The sequence below is a fragment of the Theropithecus gelada genome, chromosome 16, assembly GCF_003255815.1.
Source record: "Theropithecus gelada isolate Dixy chromosome 16, Tgel_1.0, whole genome shotgun sequence".
In the NCBI taxonomy this organism is placed as follows: domain Eukaryota; kingdom Metazoa; phylum Chordata; class Mammalia; order Primates; family Cercopithecidae; genus Theropithecus; species Theropithecus gelada.
In genome coordinates this window covers 48,189,846-48,209,406 of record NC_037684.1, presented here as the reverse complement: position 1 = coordinate 48,209,406, position 19,561 = coordinate 48,189,846, and the positions used below count along the sequence as shown (strand labels likewise).

Here is a 19,561-nt window from a genome sequence, read left to right as displayed (position 1 = left end):
AGTGCAGTGGCATGATCTTGGCTCACTGCAACTTTTGCCTCCTGGGTTCAAGAGATTCTCCTGCCTCAGCCTTCTGAGTAGCTGGGATTACAGGCACATGCCACCATGCCTGGCTAATTTTTGTAATTTTTAGTAGAAACAGGGTTTTGCCATGTTGGCCAGGCTAGTCTCGAACTCCTGACCTGAAGTGATCTGCCTGCCTCGGCCTCCCAAAGTGCTGGGATTACAGGCATGAGGCATCGCACCCGGCCTATATCTATGTTATAAAGTTAGGTTCCTGTAATATTTTATTTGAAGGGAAAAAATGTTCTGCTTGAAAACAAAGTTTGAAAATTATTGTTCTTAGCAGAAAGGCTCTGGATTTTTTGTAGCTGTGTGACCTTGGGGAAGTCACTTTACCTCTCTGGGCCTTAGCTTCCTTCTTGGTAAAATGCAGCAGCGACTATGTCGCTGCTTGCTAAACTTTCTTGTGTCACGGGACACACACACGAAAAGAATGATTAGGTTGGGTGCTGTGGCTCATGCCTGAAATCCCAGCACTTTGGGAGGCTGAGGCAGGAGGATCACTTGAGCCCAGGAGTTCAAGACCAGACTGTGCAACACAATGAGACTCCCATCTACACACACACACACACACACACACAGAAAATTTAGCCAGGCGTGGTGGCAGTAGTAGCTGTAGTTCCAGCTACTCAGGAGGCTGAGGTGGGAGGGTCTCTTGAATCCAGGAGGTCAAGGTTGCAGTGGGCTTTCTGCACTCCAGCCTGGGCAAAAAAATGAGATACTGTCTCAAAAAAAAAAAAAAAAAAAAATGTATGTCGCTTGGAGATAAAGGGAAGAGGAAGATGACAGTTTCGGAACTCCAGTCACCCACTCTGTAGCTAGTCTGTCACTTGGAGTTTGCTCACTACACTGCAAAGCTTGAGATCTGAAAATCTCCAGGGGCCCTTCCCGCTCTGACTCCCAAGATCCTCTCCTGTGACCACCTCAGATGGGACAACAGAGACAAACAGTGGGGATGGGGCCAAATCACAGGTTTATTGGTTTCCAGCTCCAGGCAGTGCACTGGCCAGGCCACAGGATGGGATTAGAGAGGGAGCCAGAGCCGGCACTTCCAGATCTCATTGGGTCCTAGCAATGCTGCCAAGAGAGGTCTCCCTTCCCCAGTCACCTCATGCCCCACGGTCATACTGGGGTGGATGGGCCTGTCCTGATTGTGATTTAAAAATTGAACCTGGAAAAATAACTTTTGTGAAAATTCCACTCTGGGACCAGCAGGAAATGGACTGTCATATGGCACCAGCTGGGATTCATTTCCAGAGGGTATCTGAGTGGGCACATGAGCTGAGCCCCCTCTTCCTGCCCCCCACGTCTGTTGCAGGCCTCAGGACAGCACGTAGACCTCCAGCAGGCTGGAGACGGCGTGCATGCGGTAGAAGATGCCGAAAGGGAGGCAGATGTTGACGATGGCTGCCCAGAGGGAGTAACCGTAGAAATCCACCTCCACTGTGTTGCTGAAGTGAGGGCGGGCCCCGAAGGCAGGCATGATCCACAGCTGTGTGGAGAGAGGAGCATTTCAGGAGCTGGTCTGGATGATGCTGTGGGCTTTGCTGGGCCGTGGCTAGATGGGGGCCCATCTTTCTAGCTTGGTGGACAGGGAGGGCTAGGTGTCCATGAATGGGCAGCTCTAGCATTTTGGACAGGACCTGGCACTCTCTAAGGGGCTCAGGAAGTAAGCCCAACTGAATTTGCCATCCCCAGGCTAGGAGTCCACCTGTGATCGCCTCTTCCAAAATTTTAGCAGGGCCTCAGTGTGCGATCAGGGAGGGGAGAAGAGGTTTCACTAGAAGAAGAGGTACAAGCAGCAAAATCAGCAGCTCTGTCCTGGGGGGTTGTGTGCACACGGGTGGGGGTGGCAGAATCAGATAGGCTCAGGGCAGGGAGTTTGAGGTTCAGACAAAAGGCCACCCCACCCCAGCCCTCCCTGAGCTCTGCCCTCCAGCTCTCCCCTTATCCCCTTCTCCCTTCCTAGGAGTGGGAGAAGGTGGAAGTTGGAATCCTGCTTCCTCTCTGGCTATGAGCTCAGAAGGTTCAGGTGTGGGTAAGAAGCAAAGAACAAAGGTTTCTAGGCTAGCCCCACCCCTACCCCTGATTAACTTCATCCTTGGGCACATCACAGTCCCCTCTGAGCCTGTTCCGTCCTATAAAATGAAGGAGATGGAGAAGCTGCTACTGGAGGTGATTTAGGCTCAGATACCTGGACCAAGAATAGCCTCCCAGAAGGTGGCCCCTAGCCTATAAGCCAGGCCTGGGTGGAAGGTGGGGGTGGGGCCAGAGGGCAGGGGGCAGGCACCAAAGCCGGTCCAAGACATGGTGAGGTCTGGGCCTTAATGATTCTTTTTTTTTTTTTTTTTTTTTTTTGAGACGGAGTCTTGCTCTGTCACCCAGGCTGGAGTGCTGTGGCCGGGTCTCAGCTCACTGCAAGCTCCGCCTCCCGGGTTCCCGCCATTCTCCTGCCTCAGCCTCCCGAGTAGCTGGGACTACAGGCGCCCGCCACCTCGCCCGGCTAGTTTTTTGTATTTTTTAGTAGAGACAGGGTTTCACCGTGTTAGCCAGGATGGTCTCGATCTCCTGACCTCGTGATCCGCCCGTCTCGGCCTCCCAAAGTGCTGGGATTACAGGCTTGAGCCACCGCGCCCGGCCTGGGCCTTAATGATTCTACTGGTAGGGTCAGAAACTGATGACCACGTTTTTTTTGAAGTGAAATTGATTGTGTTGGAAGGCTCCTGCATGGCAACATCCCACACCTGTGGGGCCCATGACCTGGTGGATGGTCCTTCAGAGTGGGACCTCACTAAGAATGACTCTTAGGGCCGCTGGTGTACCCCATGCAGGTAGGATTTCATGGGGTACAATTCACTGTGGTGCTCTTGCTCTGTACTGGGATATACCCACATTAAGTAATTTTCTGTATTAGGGATATTTTTCTATTGGAGGTTATAGCTGAAAGGATTGTTTTTCTATTGAGTGAAACTTCATTAGAAGTGTTTTTTTCTCGGCCGGGTGCGGTGGCTCACGCCTGTAATCCCAGCACCTTGGGAGGCTGAGGCAGGCAGATCTCGAGGTCAGGAGATCGAGGCCATCCTGGCTAACACGGTGAACCCCCCTGTCTCCACTAAAAATACAAAAAATTAGCTGGGTGTGGTGGTGGGCACCTGTAGTCCCAGCTACTCGGGAAACTGAGACAGGAGAATGGTGTGAACCCAGGATGCGGGGCTTGCAGTGAGCTGAGATCACACCACTGCACACCAGCCTGGGCGACACAGCAAGACTCCGTCTCAAAAAAAAAAATTTTTTTTTTCTCTTTGAGATGTACCCACATAGGTACATGTTTCTATATCAGAGGTAATAATAAGCCCCCACTGGGCCACTTCTGTCTTGGGTTGTACTAGAAACACCAGGAGCACTTCCCTGTTGGGATGTACTTTCATTACCAGTGTTTCTGCCCTGGGGTACTTCTATACAAAGAACATATTTGTATTGGGTGAAGTCTGTTGCTTTTCTTTTTTTGACAAAGTCTCACTCTGTTGCCCAGGCTAGAGTGCAGTGGTGCAATCTCAACTCACTGCAACCTCCGCCTCCTGGGTTCAAGCAATTTCCTTGCCTCAGCCTCCCGAGTAGCTGAGATTATAGGCACGCACACCACCATGCCTGGCTAATTTTTGTATTTTTAGTGGAGATGGGGTTTTACCATGTTGGCCAGGCTAGTCTCGAACTCCTGACCTCAAGTCATCTGCCTGTCTCAGCCTCCCAAAGTGCTGAGATTACTGGCGTGAGCCACTGTGCCCGGCCAAGTCTGTTGCTCTTAATCTTCGCTGAGTCACTGGGGAGGGGGTGGCTGTTGTAGACACCCTCCTTCCCACTTCACTCTGCTAACAGACTGCTCACACTTACACTGGTCTCCGCTACTTCCTGAGGCTGCTCCAATTATTCTGAGAAGCAGGCAGGTCACAAGTTCCCAGGAGCAGTCACACCTCCCACTGGGGGGTGAGGACCCCGCCTTCCACATCAGCTCTCAGCTCCCTCTCACCTCTGCCCAGCCCCTGTGTCAACCTTCCTTGTGACCCCCTCCAGCTCCACCTGCTGCCTAGATGCCAGAATGTTAGGATTTCATTTCCTCTGTGTGCCCTGAGATGCCATTTGCCCCAAAGCTACAGCTGGCCTCCTCTGAACCTGCTCCTTTCCTAGAGAGCTGTAAGATTCTCAGGCGGGCTGGGGGCAAGACAGAGGAGGCTAAGGGCTTAAGCCTGCAAGAGCATCCTTCCTCAGCCTTGTCTCCCAAGCCCACCCTTTCTTGCCCCAGCTACTCACGATGACATTGCAGAGCAGGAGAAACAGAGCAATGTCTCTTAGGCACCGGCGTCTCCATTGGCTTCTGGGGGCTGAGATGATGGCCACTGCTTCTCGCTGGTCTGCGGGGCTGGGGCTAACCAGCCTAGGGGTGGGTGGGCAGGCAGGCAAGGTGTGGAAGGCATCCAGGTTGGTGAAGGTGAGGTTTTGGCAAGGTTCCTTGGTGGGGGTACTGTGAGGCTCAGCCCCGGGCGGTCCTCGGTGAAGGCTCTCGATGATAAATATGTTCTGGAAGGTGTGCTGGGCAATCATGAGCAGCGCATGGGTGAGGTCGAGCCCTGCCAGCAGGTCCTGGGGTGTGCCCGCCACCACGGCCACGATGGAGTAGTAGGAGATGGCGTACTGACCCAGGGCGGCACCCATCAGCAGGGCCACGTCCAGGGTGCGCGTGGGGTTCTTATGGTGGTCCATGGCCCGGCGGTCAAAACGGTAGATGATGGAGCCACTCAGGCTGACCAAGGTCGTAAGTCCCAAGCAGACAATGTTGAAGCTGTAGTAGATGACCAGGGCCTGCCGGGTGCGGCCCCCGCCCCCGCTCACTTGAACCTCATAGATGATGAAGACAGCCAGTCCTATCACGAAGAGCAGCAGGCCCAGAACCGGGCCAGCAAAAAAGGTCTCCCGGAAGAGGCTGAGAGGGGATGGGGTGTGGCTGTGGCCAGGGGCGGAGGCCAGGAATCTGCCCACATTCTTCCACATGACGTACAGCATGGTGGAGGCGAAGAGGCTGTACTCGATGTTGAAGGGATAGAGGTAGAAGTACCCCTGCTGGAAGATCTGGCAGACAGCCGTGCTGCAGAGGCAGGAGTCTCCTCCGACTGGGTTGCCCGCACGCTCTGTCGTGGAGAGAGAGACACAGGGCTGGACTGCCCTCCCACCTTCCTAGAGAGGTCTCACCCCTAGCCAGTGACCCTTTTTGTTTTGTTTTGAGATGGAGTTTCACTCTTGTTGCTCGGGTTGGAGTGCAATGACGCGATCTTGGCTCACTGCAAGCTCCGCCTCCTGGGTTCAAGCCATTCTCCTGCCTCAGCCTCCCAAGTAGCTGGGATTATAGGCGCCTGCCACCACGCCCTGCTAATTTTTGTATTTTTAGTAGAGACAGGGTTTTGCCATGTTGGCCAGGCTGGTCTCGAACTCCTGACCTCAAGTGATCCACTTGCCTCAGCCTCCCAAAATGCTGGGATTACAGGTGTGAGCCACCACGCCCAACCTAGCCTGTGACCTTTGTTAAGGGCAGGGTCCCTGTCTTTCACGCCTGCTATATTCACCATGGTATCCCTCATGCCTTCACAGGGCATGGCACACTTCTTCACTTCACAAACATTTCTTGAGCACCTACTGTGTGCCAGAGACTGGGATATATCAGTGCTCAGTAAGAACAGTCTAGGCCAGGTGCAGTGGCTCACACCTGTAATCCCAACACTTTGGGAGGCCAAGGTGGGCGGATCACCTGAGGTCAGGGGTTTGAGACCAGCCTCACCAACATGGTGAAATCCCGTCTCTACCAAAAATACAAAAATGAGCTAGGCGTGGTGGCATGCACCTGTAGTCCCAGCTATATGGTAGGCTGAGGCAGGAGAATTGCTTGAACCCAGGTGGCAGAGGTTGCAGTGAGCCGAGATCGCGCCACTGCACTCCAGCCTGGGCAACAAAGCAAGACTCTGTCTCAAAAACAAAACAAAACAAAACAAAACAAAACAAAAAAACAGTCTGAACCCCAGGGCTGCTCACTTTACCTCACTCCATTCCTTCCATCCCTTCCTGCTCTGGCTCCCTGAGAGAGAAAGTGGCTCTTGGGAACCTCTAAAGTTCAAGCTTCCTCACGGCTCTCCCCACCATCTGAATCAGCCCAGAAAGCCAGCTGCTGTGCCCAAGTCTCCACCATGACCTCCCATTACTTTTGTTTGTACCACATGGAAGGGAGTCTTGACTCCAGAATGTATTTGTAGGATACTCTGGGCTTTGGCAAATGTCTCTTTTCATCCTAAGAACTAGCCCTGCTGGTTTTGCAGATGAAGAAACTGAAGCTCAACGTGGTGACGTGACTTGTAAATGCAGAGTGGATGCAAACTGCCTGACTTCTGACCCTGGGACAGGTACTTCTCCGGCAGGCCTCTCTCTCCAGTCTGCAGGCCCCCACGTGAAGTCCATCATCTCCCTGGTTTGGTTTTGCACCCTCAGGAGTCCTCTTTGTTCAGGGTGGTCCTTTGTAAGGCTCGCTGGGCTGGGGTCTCCCTGAGGGTGGGGGCCATGCTTTTTGTTGCTGGACCTTCCCATGCTAGGAGCATGCATGTCTTAGTTATCTTGTCTGGTCCTGGCTATTGGGGGACCCTAGAGAAGTCCAGAGAATGAAGACTGGAGACTGGATCCCATTCCTCCCTAGTTTAGCATATTGGTTAAAAACAAAGATGGATATGAACGCTAGTGCTAGACCTTGGGTGAGTTACTTAAGCTCTCTCTGCCCTAGTTTCTGCACCTATGCATGGGAATGGGGAGAGTACCCATTTCACAGGGAAGTCTTGATGGTTAAACGCGGTGTTTAAAACACTCAGCACAGTGCCTGACATACAGACCTCAGTAAATTGTCACCATTAACATTAACTCACAAAGCACCCAGCCCAAGGCCTGGTAGCCACAGGGCCATGATTATTTTTCACCTTCTCCTCCTCCCCGGGCTCTCCCATCTGATCCATGCTTGCACCAAAGAACCACTCTGCCTCCCTTCTGCCTTTCCCAGCTTGATCACTCTTGCCCTTTCTTCCTGGATTCTGGGTCTGGGTCTCTCTCTCTTTTTTTTTTTTTTTTGAAACAGGGTCTCACTCTGTCACCGAGGTTGGAGTGCAGTGGCGCAATCACAGCTCACTGCAGTCTCGACCTCCCAGGCTCAAGCGATCCTCCCACCTCAGCCTCCCACAGTAGCTGGGACCACAGGCATGCACCACCACACCCAGCTAATTTTTTGTAGAGATGGGGTTTCATCATCTTGCCTAGGCTGGTCTCGAACTCCTGAGCTCAAGCAATTCACCTGCCTTGGCCTCCCAAAGTGCTGAGAATACAAGCATGAACCACTGCTCCTGGTCCTGGGTCCTTCCTGGTGGGATGGAGACTGGATGGGGGGCCTGGGCTGCAGCTTCAAGGATAAAAGGGTGCCCCGATACTTCCCTTCTGGGGTCACCTACACCTATCCTGCAGAGGTAGATCCTGCAGCAGGAGGAGGTCCCTGGCGCTCTCCTTTGCCTCCATGCCCTCATGGGAGACTGACGTTACAAACTCATAAAGCACCCAGCCCAAGGCCTGGTAGCCACAGGGCCAGCATTAAGGGGAAACTCACGGTCAGAGGCGAGATGGGCGTGGCTGGCGTTGCTGTGAGAACTGCTGTAGGAGTGGGATTGGTGCACAGATTCATCCACCACGGCTGCCATCCAGATGGCCAGGTTGGTGGTGAGTGTGAACATGAGACCACACCTGTTTGGGGTTGGGGGCAGGGACAAAGAAGCCTGTGACCCTTTGGCAGGTTGGGGAGCAATACTGAAAGCTGGTGTTGAGAAATGAGAAAGCAGCCAGGCCTGTGTGAACAGGGAAGCTGATTTTGCTAGGAACACAGCCTGGCTGGTATGCCACCCAAGACAGGGCTAGGAGATTTTCCCGGGGGCCACCACCACTCCCTCCCCTGGGAGAAAGGGCCCCACAAAGTAGTGGAAGTCAGCCTGACAAAGCAAGGAGGCCTTGGCTGCAACCCCACCCAGGGGACATAAAGAGAGGCCCTGCTCCGGGGTGGAAAGCCCGAATCTCTCCTGCAAGGTGAATACCAGCATACTGGGCACAGGCATGGAGCCGCAGCTCTCACCGGGTCAGATTCAGGTGGACGTGAACGCAGTCTTTAGCGGAGACCCAGAGGAAGTAGGTCTGTATTGAGAGACATTGGTGAGAGTCATTCACTCTATAGATGGACAAAACTCCAGTGCACCCATGTCCATGCCATCTTGTTCTCTCCACCTGAGGAACCTTACACCGAGTCATCAGGTTCATTTTAGCTTCACAAAATGAGGCGGGGGCTGGGTGCGGTGGCTCACACCTGTAATCCCAGCACTTTAGGAGGCCGAGGCAGGTGGATCATTTGAGGTCAGGAGCTTGAGACCAGCCTGGCCAACATGGTAAAACCCCATCTCTACTAAAAAAACAAAAAAATTATCTGGGTGTGGTGGTATGCACCTGTAATCCCAGCTACTCGGGAGGCTGAGGCAGGAGAATCGCTTGAACCCGGGAGGTGGAGTTTGCAGTGAGCCAAGATTGTGCCACTGCACTCCAGCCTGGGCGACAGAGTGAGACTCCATCTCGAAAAAAAAAGGAAAAAGAGGCCGGGCGCGGTGGCTCAAGCCTGTAATCCCAGCACTTTGGGAGGCCGAGATGGGCGGATCACGAGGTCAGGAGATCGAGACCATCCTGGCGAACACAGTGAAACCCCGTCTCTACTAAGAAATACAAAAAATAGCCGGGCGAGATGGCGGGCGCCTGTAGTCCCAGCTACTCGGGAGGCTGAGGCCGGAGAATGGCGTGAACCCGGGAGGCGGAGCTTGCAGTGAGCTGAGATCCGGCCACTGCACTCCAGCCTGGGCTACAGAGCGAGACTCCGTCTCAAAAAAAAAAAAAAAAAAGAAAAAGAAAAAAAATGAGGTGGGGAACACTGTCTCTTTCTATTCTGACACAGTTTGTATAAAATAGTGGTTCTCCATTCTTTAAAGGTTTACAAAACATCACATGTAAAACCCTGCCCGTGGTGGGGTTTATTTTGTGTGGAGGTGGGGGTCAAGTAGATTTCTGACTACCTAGTTTTTTTTTTGTTTTTTTTTTTCTGGGAGCAAGGCCAGCCTCAGGTTAGGTCTTGCTCAGGGTGGAAGGAGCCTCTGTAGACTTCTCACCTTCTTTTGACAACATCCCCTGCTCATCTTCTTCCTCTGTCGCCATACCAGGCCTTGCTACCGTCTGGCTGCCTGTGAATCCCTGCTATGGCATTTGGTGATGTGGGGATATCTATATTTTCATTTTACCTGAGTATTCTTCAAACCCATAAAATATGAAAGACTAAAGCTACATAAATGCCACAACCACACGTGTGCTGAACTGTGAAAACCTGGGCAGCAGGGGTGATGTTTCTGGGGAGGACATCATCCATGATGCCATTTTGGTCATGATAGAGGGCTGGGGGCTGTTCTGATCCCATCTAAGCCCAGTCCCGTCTCAGCTCAATCAGAAGATCTTTCAAAGTATTGTTTATGCAACAACAACTACAAAACAAATGTTTGAGAAATCCCAGTTACAGGCTACCCTACTTTCCAAACAAATACAGAACAGAGGGACCAAGCTGGCAGGAGCCTGGACTGACACAGAAGCCCCCTACAGGTACCTAAGGAGGGCAGGCCAGGTTCTAGGAGACAGGGCTGGCTGTCACAGCTCACACCTCCTAGGTGTTAACTACTGGCACTGCTTAAGTTGAAATAACATTGCAGAGCTCCAAGTGGGAGCTCACATTGGGATATTACTTCATTATGAGGTGTTTCCGCATTGATGGACTCCTGTGATGCTCTCTACAGCCCTGTCCCCAGTTTACTTAATAGCTCAGGATACGAGGCGGGTGGAGCTCAGGTCTCCGACCCCTTGTTGGGTCCTTTCCAATGGCCAAGTGTTAGCTCCTTTCTTCCACACAGCGACACTCCTCCACCCACCTGGATGATGACAAACACAGCCTGGATGACAGGGTGCAGGATCTTTATGGCTGACTGGCACTCAAAGAAACTGGAGTAGTAGCCGGTCTTGAAGATATCCATGATGAGGGTGCAGATACCAAACAGCACCAGTCCACCTGAGAACCAGGGCGAGTGGGTGGTGGTGGTAGATCAGAGAGGCAGGAGAGAGGGCCTGCCCAGCTGAGGACAGGCCCTGAGGATGGGAAGCTAGATGGGTGGGTGGACAAGTGAGTGAGTGCACTGTTGGATGGATCAGTGGGGAGGGTGGGAGGATAGGTGGATAGGGGTATAGACAGACTGAAAGGTGAATGGGTGGATGGAAGGGTGAGTGTATGACTGAGTGGGTGGATGGATGGACCTGCTACCAAGCCCCCGTCTCTTTGGGGCTGTGTGGATACCGCAAAGGGCCCTGGCTGGGCTCTTTCAGTGACTGCTGTCTTCTGGTTCCTGCTGTCCATCAAAGGCCCTCCCTTAGCCAGCCTTCTCCAATCTTCGGACCAGGGGACAAAGAGGTCCCACCCCATCCCTCTATTTATCCCTTCCCCAGGACCCCTTCCCTTCCTCTTTATCCTTAACTGCAGCCCACCTCACCCTCCGGTCCTCCTGGTCCTCTCTAGGCAAACTCTCACCCTTATATGTCACCCTGGGCTCTGCAACTCCTGTGAGAGCCCTAGCCTGCAGCTCCCTGCTGTGCCCACCCCACCTCGCCCCCACCTCCCCTGGCACCTCGGAGCCAGATGGGGCCAGCGTGCGCGTCCCGGTAGGGTACCGCGCAGGAGCAGCGCACGGTTCGGAGGAGGTAGAAGAGGATCCAGAGCATTGCCAGCAGCATCATCGTAGTGAGTAGCGCGAACACGTCTGTGTCGTACACGGCCACCTTGTTGAAGGCTCCGCCGCTGATGAGCGTGCAGGCGAGGAGCAGCACGTTCGCGGCCAGCAGCACAGACAGCAGGCGGCCGCCCTTCTTCCACACCTCCCTGGGGCCCGCCCGCGGCGCCGGGGGGCTCTCCTGGGGGCCCGGGGCCAGCTCCTCGGACATGACGGGGGCGACTGGAGAAGGCTAGAGGGATTACTGTCGGGGAGGAGCGGATAAAACTCCAGGTCAACCCGACAGCTCTCCTTCCCCATCTCATCCCTAGATTTGGGGACTAGGGAGTTCCCGACCCGCAGGGTGGGGGCTTCAGGTGCTGGAGGAAGCGCTGGGAAAGGGGAAGAGAAAACACGGAATCTGCCCCTCTCGCTGGACAGGAAGAAAGAAAGGAGAAGCGGCAGGCAGCACCCGGCTGGACCCCTCCAAGGTCCCCACTCCCCAAGTCCGACTGCCCTTTGGCCCGGGGCACCCACCTGGCTGGGCCTGGAGCCGGCACTGAGCTGGGGGTCAGGGGACGGTGAACGTCTCCTCTCTCCCACGCCGGGATGGACAGGCACTTTATACCCAGGCGGACAGGGTGATTTACAGCTGCGGGAGTTCGGCTCCATAAAGCTCTCAGTCCCGCTCACATGATCCATCTTTCTCCAAGGTGAATTTAGGGAAGAGCCCGCAGGAGCCAGATAAGGCAAGATTCATATTTACCCTTTGAGAGGCGACCCCACTCCGTCACCCCGGTGCGGCCAGGCTCGGGCGCGGCCCCGTACTGAGGCACCCAGAGGGCACCCCGCCCCCGGTGCCCACCGCGCCCTGGCGTGCAGCATTCCAGGCGCCCAGAGCCCCGAGAGCTAAGCTCAAGAGACGTCCCAAAATCCCGCGGGCACCCTGACGCCCTCCAGCCGCGACGCACCCTGAATCCTGTGCTCCTCTGCTCCTGCTCGGGGTGGGAACCCCAGCCCCCCTCTCCCCCGCAGTTCTCGCAGTGATCCAAGCTCTTTTTTCCTCTATCCCACCGCCCTGCCCGCGCCCCCGCCGGCCCGCGCTCTGCTGGATGCTGCGAAGTCCGGGGCTTGGGTGCGAAGTTCCACGCGGCGCACGGAGCCGCTGCCTGTCCTCTAGCGCCCTCTGCTGGAGCGCGGTCGAGGGACTCCGTGCGGGCGGCGGCCGCCCGGCCTGTCCCACTCGCTGACCATACTGCGGTCGGTGCTGGTGCCCCTTCTTAGGTCCACTGTCCTGGGGCTCAGGACGGCTCACCCACCCCGCCCTCCAGCACCCCTCCCCAGCTCTCGGCTCGTTCCACTGACAGGTGGAGAAATAGGAAGCCACAGCGCCCCAGGCTCTAGTGAGGACAGACCCCTGACTGTCCCCGGACTGGGCGTCACAGGGCGGGGCCCCGGGATGGGCACTTTTGAAGAGGAGGGCAGGGCCTTGCGTGGGTCACCCTCGTGCGTTGAGGTGCATGCAGGGTGTTTAGGACCCAGGGGAAGACCGGGGGCGGCTCCCTGGACAGAGGGAGATTTCGGCTCCCCCCGCCGCCTCCCTCCGCCGCCGGGTGAGCGGCTCAGATGTCCCGGTAGTCGCGGCTCTGGCGCTCCGCACCCTCCGTCTGCGGCAGCGGGGGCTGGCGGCCCTGGCCCCTGCCCGGCCCCCTCCCCCAACCTCATGCCTCAGCCCTAACCCCACCGCCCTCCCCTGCGGGGGGCCTTTCTCCGTGTCCCCCGCCCACTCCGTCCACTTCGGGCGCCATGAACGACCAGTACCACCGGGCAGCCCGGGATGGCTACCTGGAGCTCCTCAAGGAGGCCACCCGGAAGGAGCTGAATGCCCCCGACGAGGATGGCATGACCCCAACTCTCTGGGCTGCCTACCACGGCAACCTGGAGTCGCTGCGCCTCATTGTGAGCCGCGGGTGAGTACTCCCCACCCAGCGCCCTTGAGACCCCTGAGACCACCCCAGACTCCCTGGGATCCATCGTCCACCCCTCCTCTGAGCTGCCTCCTTCCCCTGCAGACAGGTGGACCCTTAGACCCTGGCGTTTGTGGGAGAGACACACGTGGAGGGGGACCCAAGCAGAAGCATCTGACACTTGTAACACTTGTGACCTCGATCTGGGGCTAGGAGGGGGAGAAACCGGGATTTGGGGGTTCCTGATTATGGGGGGTTGCTGCAGAGTGAGGGGAAGGTGGGAAAGATCCCCTGGCTGGGGTCCCCCTGAAAGTAAGAGTGAGGGGCTTAATGAGACTCGGAGAGAAGGCTGGGAAGTCTGGAGGGGCCAGCAGTGGGGGCTAGAAAGGGTGGGGTCTTCACTGCCCACTCCACAGCCTTGGATCCAAAGGGCTTTCCCAGCCAGCACCCACCTTCCCTGGCAGGCTGGTGTCACACAGTGCTTGCCATCACCCTGCTCATTTCGGGGATTTATGGACACTGTCCAGAGCGCCAAATGTCACTGATTCAGCCACCCCATTAACTCTCTCCAAGTCCCTCCCCCACAGCCGGGCATAGCTAAGCAATGGGGAGACTGTGATGTGGTCACCCTGAAGGGGCCTCTCTCCCCTCCCCCTCCCTTTGGAGTTGTCCTAGGGCAAGGGGTGGGCATAGAGTGCAGGTGTCAGCGCCAGGGAAGGGGCCTGGAGGTGGCAGTTAAGCCACCTCCAGGACTAGAGCCATTGACATGGGGCTAAAGTCAAATGACTGTGACCAATTCCCTCAGCCCCAATGGCTTTATAAAGAGGAGTCAGGTTGGTCTGAACACGAGGGCGGCCTGGACAGGATGAGGGGTGGACAGGACACCCCAGGAGGATTGATATGAAGTCTCAGGTCATGGGAGAGAGGGCTGGGGCCCAGGCACTGGCCTATGGCCTGATCATGTAGTGGGTGCTGGAGACCCCTCCCTCTTGCCCCCTCCTTGGGCTGCTCCTTGGGCCCAGCATCAGGTGGGAGCAGCCTCGAAGCCTGGGCAGCTGAGCCATGTCCTGGGAGGCCAAGGCTGACTGGCCCCTCCTCATCCCAGGAGAGCACACAGTGACACTGTCCCCTGCCATCCCTTCAGAGAGGCTCATGGGAGGAAGGGAGAAGGGGAAGAGGTCTCCCCTTGGGTATGCCAAGCCCCAACTCCTCCAGAGACCAGGATTGGTGTTTGATGGGGTGTGGGTCGGGTGCTGGCAGGCCCTTCCCACACTGGCCTGTAGGACTTGGTGGCCAGGAGGGGAGGCCCAGGAGGGAGTGTGTGAGGAGCTGTTGAGACAAGGGAGTGATTCTTCCCCCAGCCCTGGGGGTTGGCCTCGTGGCCTCATTAGTGCAGGGCAGGGGTGCTGTGCTGGGCCCCCAAGGGAGGGAGAGCTCCGGAGGAGTCTTGGGAGCTTGCCCTGAGGGACACAGTCTGGTGTGAGGGGTGCTTGTGGGGGCTGTCGGGGGTCCCTGGACAGGCTCAAGTGAGACAACCTTGAAGGGATAACAAAGAGGGGGCAGCCTGGGGAAGGGAGGGCTTCGGAGCGCAGGCAGCTGATTTCCCTCCTCCTCCCCTCCAGTCCTGGCTGCCCCCGCACTCCCCTCCTGGCCCGGGCCAAGGCCCGACACTTCCTCTCACACTCGGGCTTGCCAGGGCTGGCCCTGCTCCCTGCAGACAGGGCCCTGCCTGCTGACACACAAGCCCACACCTCACACACGCTGACCCGGGGCTGGGGCCCGGTACACACCTCCCTCTGGTCTGTTCTCTTTTACGGTTACTCGGCACACGCAGCCACACTCACCACCATGCCTGCCTAGAGACCCAGACGCGGCCCTGGCCCCCCAGTGCTCTGGCCAACTCTGTGCTGGGCCTCATGAATAATTTACTCCCTTCTCTCAGGGCATCAAATATTTATCCCCTGAGATTCCCAGCCCTCAGTTAGCTTGGGGAAGGTCCCGCCCCAGTCCCGCCTTCTCTGACACCCCACCCCCTGCACACCTGGGGCCATTTTCCCCTGGGCTCACCCCTGGGCTCACCTGTTGGGTGGCTCAGGCCTGCAGGTCTCCTGGAGTCGAAGAGGTCTCAGGCCCAGGGTCCCTTTGGGGGTTGCTGTGACAGTGGGGGAGCTCCCTTCCCCCCTCCACTCCCTCCACCTCCATCCCCAGCCAGGACTCCTCACTAGTCCCTCCTGGATGCTTTCCCTGCAGGGGTGACCCGGACAAGTGTGACATCTGGGGCAACACACCCCTGCATCTGGCAGCTTCCAATGGCCACTTGCACTGCCTGTCCTTCCTGGTGTCCTTCGGGGCCAACATCTGGTGCCTAGACAACGACTACCACACGCCGCTGGACATGGCTGCCATGAAGGGCCACATGGAATGCGTGCGCTACCTGGACTCCATCGCGGCCAAGCAGAGCAGCCTCAACCCCAAGCTAGTGGGTAAGCTGAAGGACAAGGCCTTCCGCGAGGCAGAGCGACGCATCCGCGAGTGCGCCAAGCTGCAGCGCAAGCACCACGAACGCATGGAGCGGCGCTACCGGCGCGAGCTGGCCGAGCGCTCCGACACCCTCAGTTTCTCCAGCCTCACGTCCAGCACCCTGAGCCGCCGGCTGCAGCACCTGGCGCTGGGCAGCCACCTGCCGTACTCGCAGGCCACGCTGCACGGCACGGCCAGGGGCAAGACCAAGATACAGAAGAAGCTGGAGCGGCGCAAGCAGGGCGGCGAAGGCACTTTCAAAGTCTCCGAGGATGGGCGCAAGAGCGCCCGCTCGCTCTCGGGCCTGCAGCTGGGCAACGACGTGATGTTCGTGCGCCAGGGCACCTACGCCAATCCCAAGGAGTGGGGCCGAGCCCCGCTCCGGGACATGTTCCTCTCGGACGAGGACAGTGTCTCCCGTGCCACGCTGGCAGCCGAGCCTGCCCACTCGGAGGTCAGCACCGACTCAGGCCACGACTCCCTCTTTACCCGCCCCGGCCTGGGCACCATGGTGTTCCGGAGAAATTACTTGAGCAGTGGGCTGCACGGACTGGGCCGCGAGGATGGGGGGCTGGACGGGATGGGAGCGCCTCGGGGTCGGCTGCAGAGCTCCCCCAGCCTGGACGATGACAGCCTGGGCAGTGCCAACAGCCTGCAGGACCGCAGCTGTGGGGAGGAGCTGCCCTGGGACGAGCTGGACTTAGGCTTGGACGAGGACCTGGAGCCCGAGACCAGCCCGCTGGAGACCTTTCTGGCCTCTCTGCACATGGAGGACTTTGCCGCCCTCCTGCGGCAGGAGAAGATTGACCTCGAGGCTCTGATGCTGTGCTCTGACCTCGACCTCCGCAGCATCAGCGTCCCCCTGGGGCCCCGAAAGAAGATCTTGGGGGCCGTGAGGAGGCGGCGGCAGGCGATGGAGCGCCCGCCGGCCCTGGAGGACACAGAGCTGTGAGTGTCTAGCCTGGTAGGGGGATGGAGGAACAGGAGTTGGAAGGCCCCTGGGGAGGGAGTACAGATCTGCCTATTCAGGAGTAGGGGGTGGGGGCTACTGTATTTCATAAAATCGAAATGGGGCCATCGATGATAAAAGGCCCCCTTATTTTATTTACCACCAGCTCAGAAAAAGAAGTTGCCAATTTAATGATGACCCAAGGCATTCTTATCACAGCTAGTGTAAAGTGCACCTCGATTTTGGGGACATCAACATGTGGGGAAATGGTCGTCTTAGTGTCAACGAGTTTCAACAGTCACGGGAATCACAGTTGGGGTGTTTTTTTTTTTTTTTTGAGACGGAGTCTCGCTCTGTCACCCAGGCTGGAGTGCAGTGGCCGGATCTCAGCTCACTGCAAGCTCCGCCTCCCGGGTTTACGCCATTCTCCGGCCTCAGCCTCCCGAGTAGCTGGGACTACAGGCGCCCGCCAACTCGCCCGGCTAGTTTTTTGTATTTTTTAGTAGAGACGGGGTTTCACCGTATTAGCCAGGATGGTCTCGATCTCCTGACCTCGTGATCCGCCCGTCTCGGCCTCCCAAAGTGCTGGGATTACAGGCTTGAGCCACCGCGCCCGGCCAGTTGGGGTGTTTTTGAGCCCTCCCACCTCCCAGGTGCTGGGTTGTGCCCTTGAACAAGTTCTCTTGCCTAATCCCTCTAAAAGCCTGTGTGCCCGGACTGTATTGGTGGATTATATCGTTCCCATTTTATAGCGGATGAGCAAGTGGAGGCTCAGACAGTTAGAATAGCTCACCTCAAGGTCCTGCTGCTGCTCAGCATGGAGCTGGGCTTGATCCCTGGTCTGCGTGGCTTTAGAGCCTGGGGTCAAGGTGGCTCCCATGGGATGCAGGGCTTGCAGTCAGCAGGGCCTCTCAGTTGCCCAAGACCTCAGGCAGATTTTTTTTTTTTTTTTTTTTAAGACAGTTTCCCTCTTGTTGCCCAGGCTGGAGTGCAGTGGCACAATCTCAGTTCACTACAACCTCCACCTCCCGGGTTCATGCAATTCTCCTGCCTCAGCCTCCTGAGTAGCTGAGATTACAGGGGTGCACTACCATGCCCAGCTAATTTTTGTATTTTTAGTAGAGACGTGGTTTTGCCATGTTGGCCAGGCTTATCTCGAACTCCTGACCTCAGGTGATCTGTCCACTTCGGCCTCCCAAAGTGCTGGGATTACAGGCATGAGACACCGCGCCCGGCTTTAGGCAGATGTTTTACCTGCTATTCCTGAACTCTGCTATTCCTGAACTCCTGAACCAGGAACGTGGGCAAATGCTCCCAAGAGGGCCAGCAGCAGCCCTGGAGACAGAGTTCACGTTCCAAAGCCCGTCATAGTTGGCCAAGGCCGCTGCCACCATGGTCATGCTGTGGCCAGCCCCTGCCCTGGCCCCTCCCCTGCGGCATCCCACAAGCCCAACAAACGCTGTCCTCATTTCCTCTTAGGTATCTATGGCCTTTATCCTGAGTGGCTGGGGCAGGGAGGGTGTGGGGAGGCAGGCTGGTTTAGAGTTTTGGGGATGGGGAGGTCACCTGTAGGCTGGCGTCCTCCATCCCTGACCATCAACCTGCTGACAGATGGGAAGGCTAAGTTGTCCAGATGGCTGTCCTGGGTGAAAATGATGCCTCTAAAGGACCTCACGTGAAATCTGTTTCTTTCTGTCTCTTCCTCCACAGATAACGGGGGGCTCCTCTCCCCAGACCAAAATGAATTGCAAGTTGCCACAACCTGTGGTGGGGCCTCAAGGTCCTCACAGTCGCCAGCCCTGCAGCCCCCTTCCCCAGGAGCAAGGACCACGTGGGTCGACTCCTTTGAAAGGCTGTCCACACCTTGAAGCAGAGGGTGTAGCCTGGAGGCACCAGAGGGGCAAGAGAATGTCCCCTCCAATTCTGAGGGGTCTCAAAGGCCCTGAGCCACCCATTCTGAGCAGCCCTAAAGGACATGTAGACTTGGGGGAGGCTTACCCCAGAGGGAGGGCAGGGGCATGGAACTGAATGGGAGTGTGGGAGGTGGATGCCGGAGGGCGTGCCTGTCCCGGGCGCCGTGGCCTCTCCCACCCCTCCCCTGATGGTCTTGTTCTCTTGTGCTCAGGCCGGAGACTTGCTCACTTCCTGCATTTTTGTGAAGGGAAGAGTTTGGGCTGCCTCCCCTCTTCCAGTCCACCCCAGAGGGGAAGTTTCTCAGCCAGACTCTTCAGCCAAATGCCCCAACTTTCAGTCTGCACCCATTCTAAGCACAGCCAGCATCCCCTCCTTCAGCCAGTGGCCAAGGCCCGGCGCTGGAGAGCCAGGCTGGGGGTACTGACGCCCTTCCCAGCTCATCCAGGGATGAAGCCTGGCCTGTCTTCCTCCAGCCTCCCGCTTTTTCATTGTGCAGCCTGGCCCCGCCAGGGACCCCAGAGGGCCAGGGCACTAGATGCAAGGTGCTAGACCAACAGGCTGCAGTGTTATAGCCCCCAGGCCTGGCAGGCATGCGCTGGGCCAGAGAAAGGTGTCTGCCAACCTCCTCAGTCTCCCAGGCCTGGGACAGGCAGAACAGGGTGTGGCTGGGTGTTGGGCCTGGGTTGGGTAAGTCCTGCGATATGGACACTGGAGAAAGTGGATAATCTAAACTGCAGATTGTCCCCAGGTCACCAGGGCTGTGTGTGTGCGTGTATGCATGTGTGTGCGTGCATGTGTGTGTACGTGTGTGGTGTGTGTGCGCTTGTGTGTGTGTTCTTGCATACGTGTGCATGCACATGCATGTGTGTGTGCGTGCATGTGTGTGTACATGTGTGTGTGCATGTGCGCACATGTTTGTGTTTATGCACGTGTGTGCATGTGTGCACGCATTTGTGTGTGTTTATGCATGTGTGTGCATGCGTGCACACGTGTGTGTGTTTATGCGTGTGTGTGTGCATGCGTGCGTGTGTGCGCGCTCACCTTGGGTGTTGTTTGGTAAGTTTCCCTCTTTACCAAAGAGGGGCTGGGCTGCTGGATCGGGGCTAAGGGAGAGCTCGCCTGTGTCCCAGCCCTGTGATGGTGAGACCAGGGGAAAGGCCAGCTCAGAGGGTGGTCAGAGCATGTGTCCTCAGACATGTGCCCCCAGAGCTCTCCAGCCAGACCGAGGTCACAGATATGGGAGAGTCCCT

At 56.8% G+C, this 19,561-nt stretch overlaps 2 protein-coding genes across 3 annotated transcripts; one reads left to right on the top strand and one right to left on the bottom strand.

Moving 5' to 3' along the window:
* Positions 1–1,019: 1,019 nt before the first annotated feature.
* Positions 1,020–11,557, bottom strand: OTOP2 (otopetrin 2). The gene is made up of 7 exons (XM_025363194.1): positions 11,499–11,557; positions 10,881–11,226; positions 10,134–10,270; positions 8,258–8,316; positions 7,742–7,875; positions 4,372–5,246; positions 1,020–1,555 (listed from the first exon to the last, which is right to left on the bottom strand). The coding sequence occupies exons 2-7, from the start codon at positions 11,191–11,193 to the stop codon at positions 1,385–1,387; spliced, it is 1,689 nt and encodes a 562-aa protein (XP_025218979.1). The 5' UTR covers positions 11,194–11,226; positions 11,499–11,557; the 3' UTR covers positions 1,020–1,384.
* Positions 11,558–12,577: 1,020 nt separating this feature from the next.
* USH1G (USH1 protein network component sans) lies at positions 12,578–18,648 on the top strand. Of its 2 annotated transcripts, XM_025362782.1 has the most exons (3): positions 12,578–12,931; positions 15,179–16,396; positions 18,108–18,648. In XM_025362782.1, exons 1-3 carry the CDS (start codon positions 12,768–12,770, stop codon positions 18,109–18,111), a joined length of 1,386 nt encoding a protein of 461 aa, XP_025218567.1. In that variant the 5' UTR covers positions 12,578–12,767; the 3' UTR covers positions 18,112–18,648. The 2 variants fall into 2 exon arrangements, with proteins under 2 accessions (XP_025218567.1, XP_025218568.1); XM_025362783.1 differs by lacking the exon at positions 18,108–18,648 and having other exon boundaries at positions 15,179–16,400.
* The last annotated feature ends 913 nt before the right edge of the window (positions 18,649–19,561 follow it).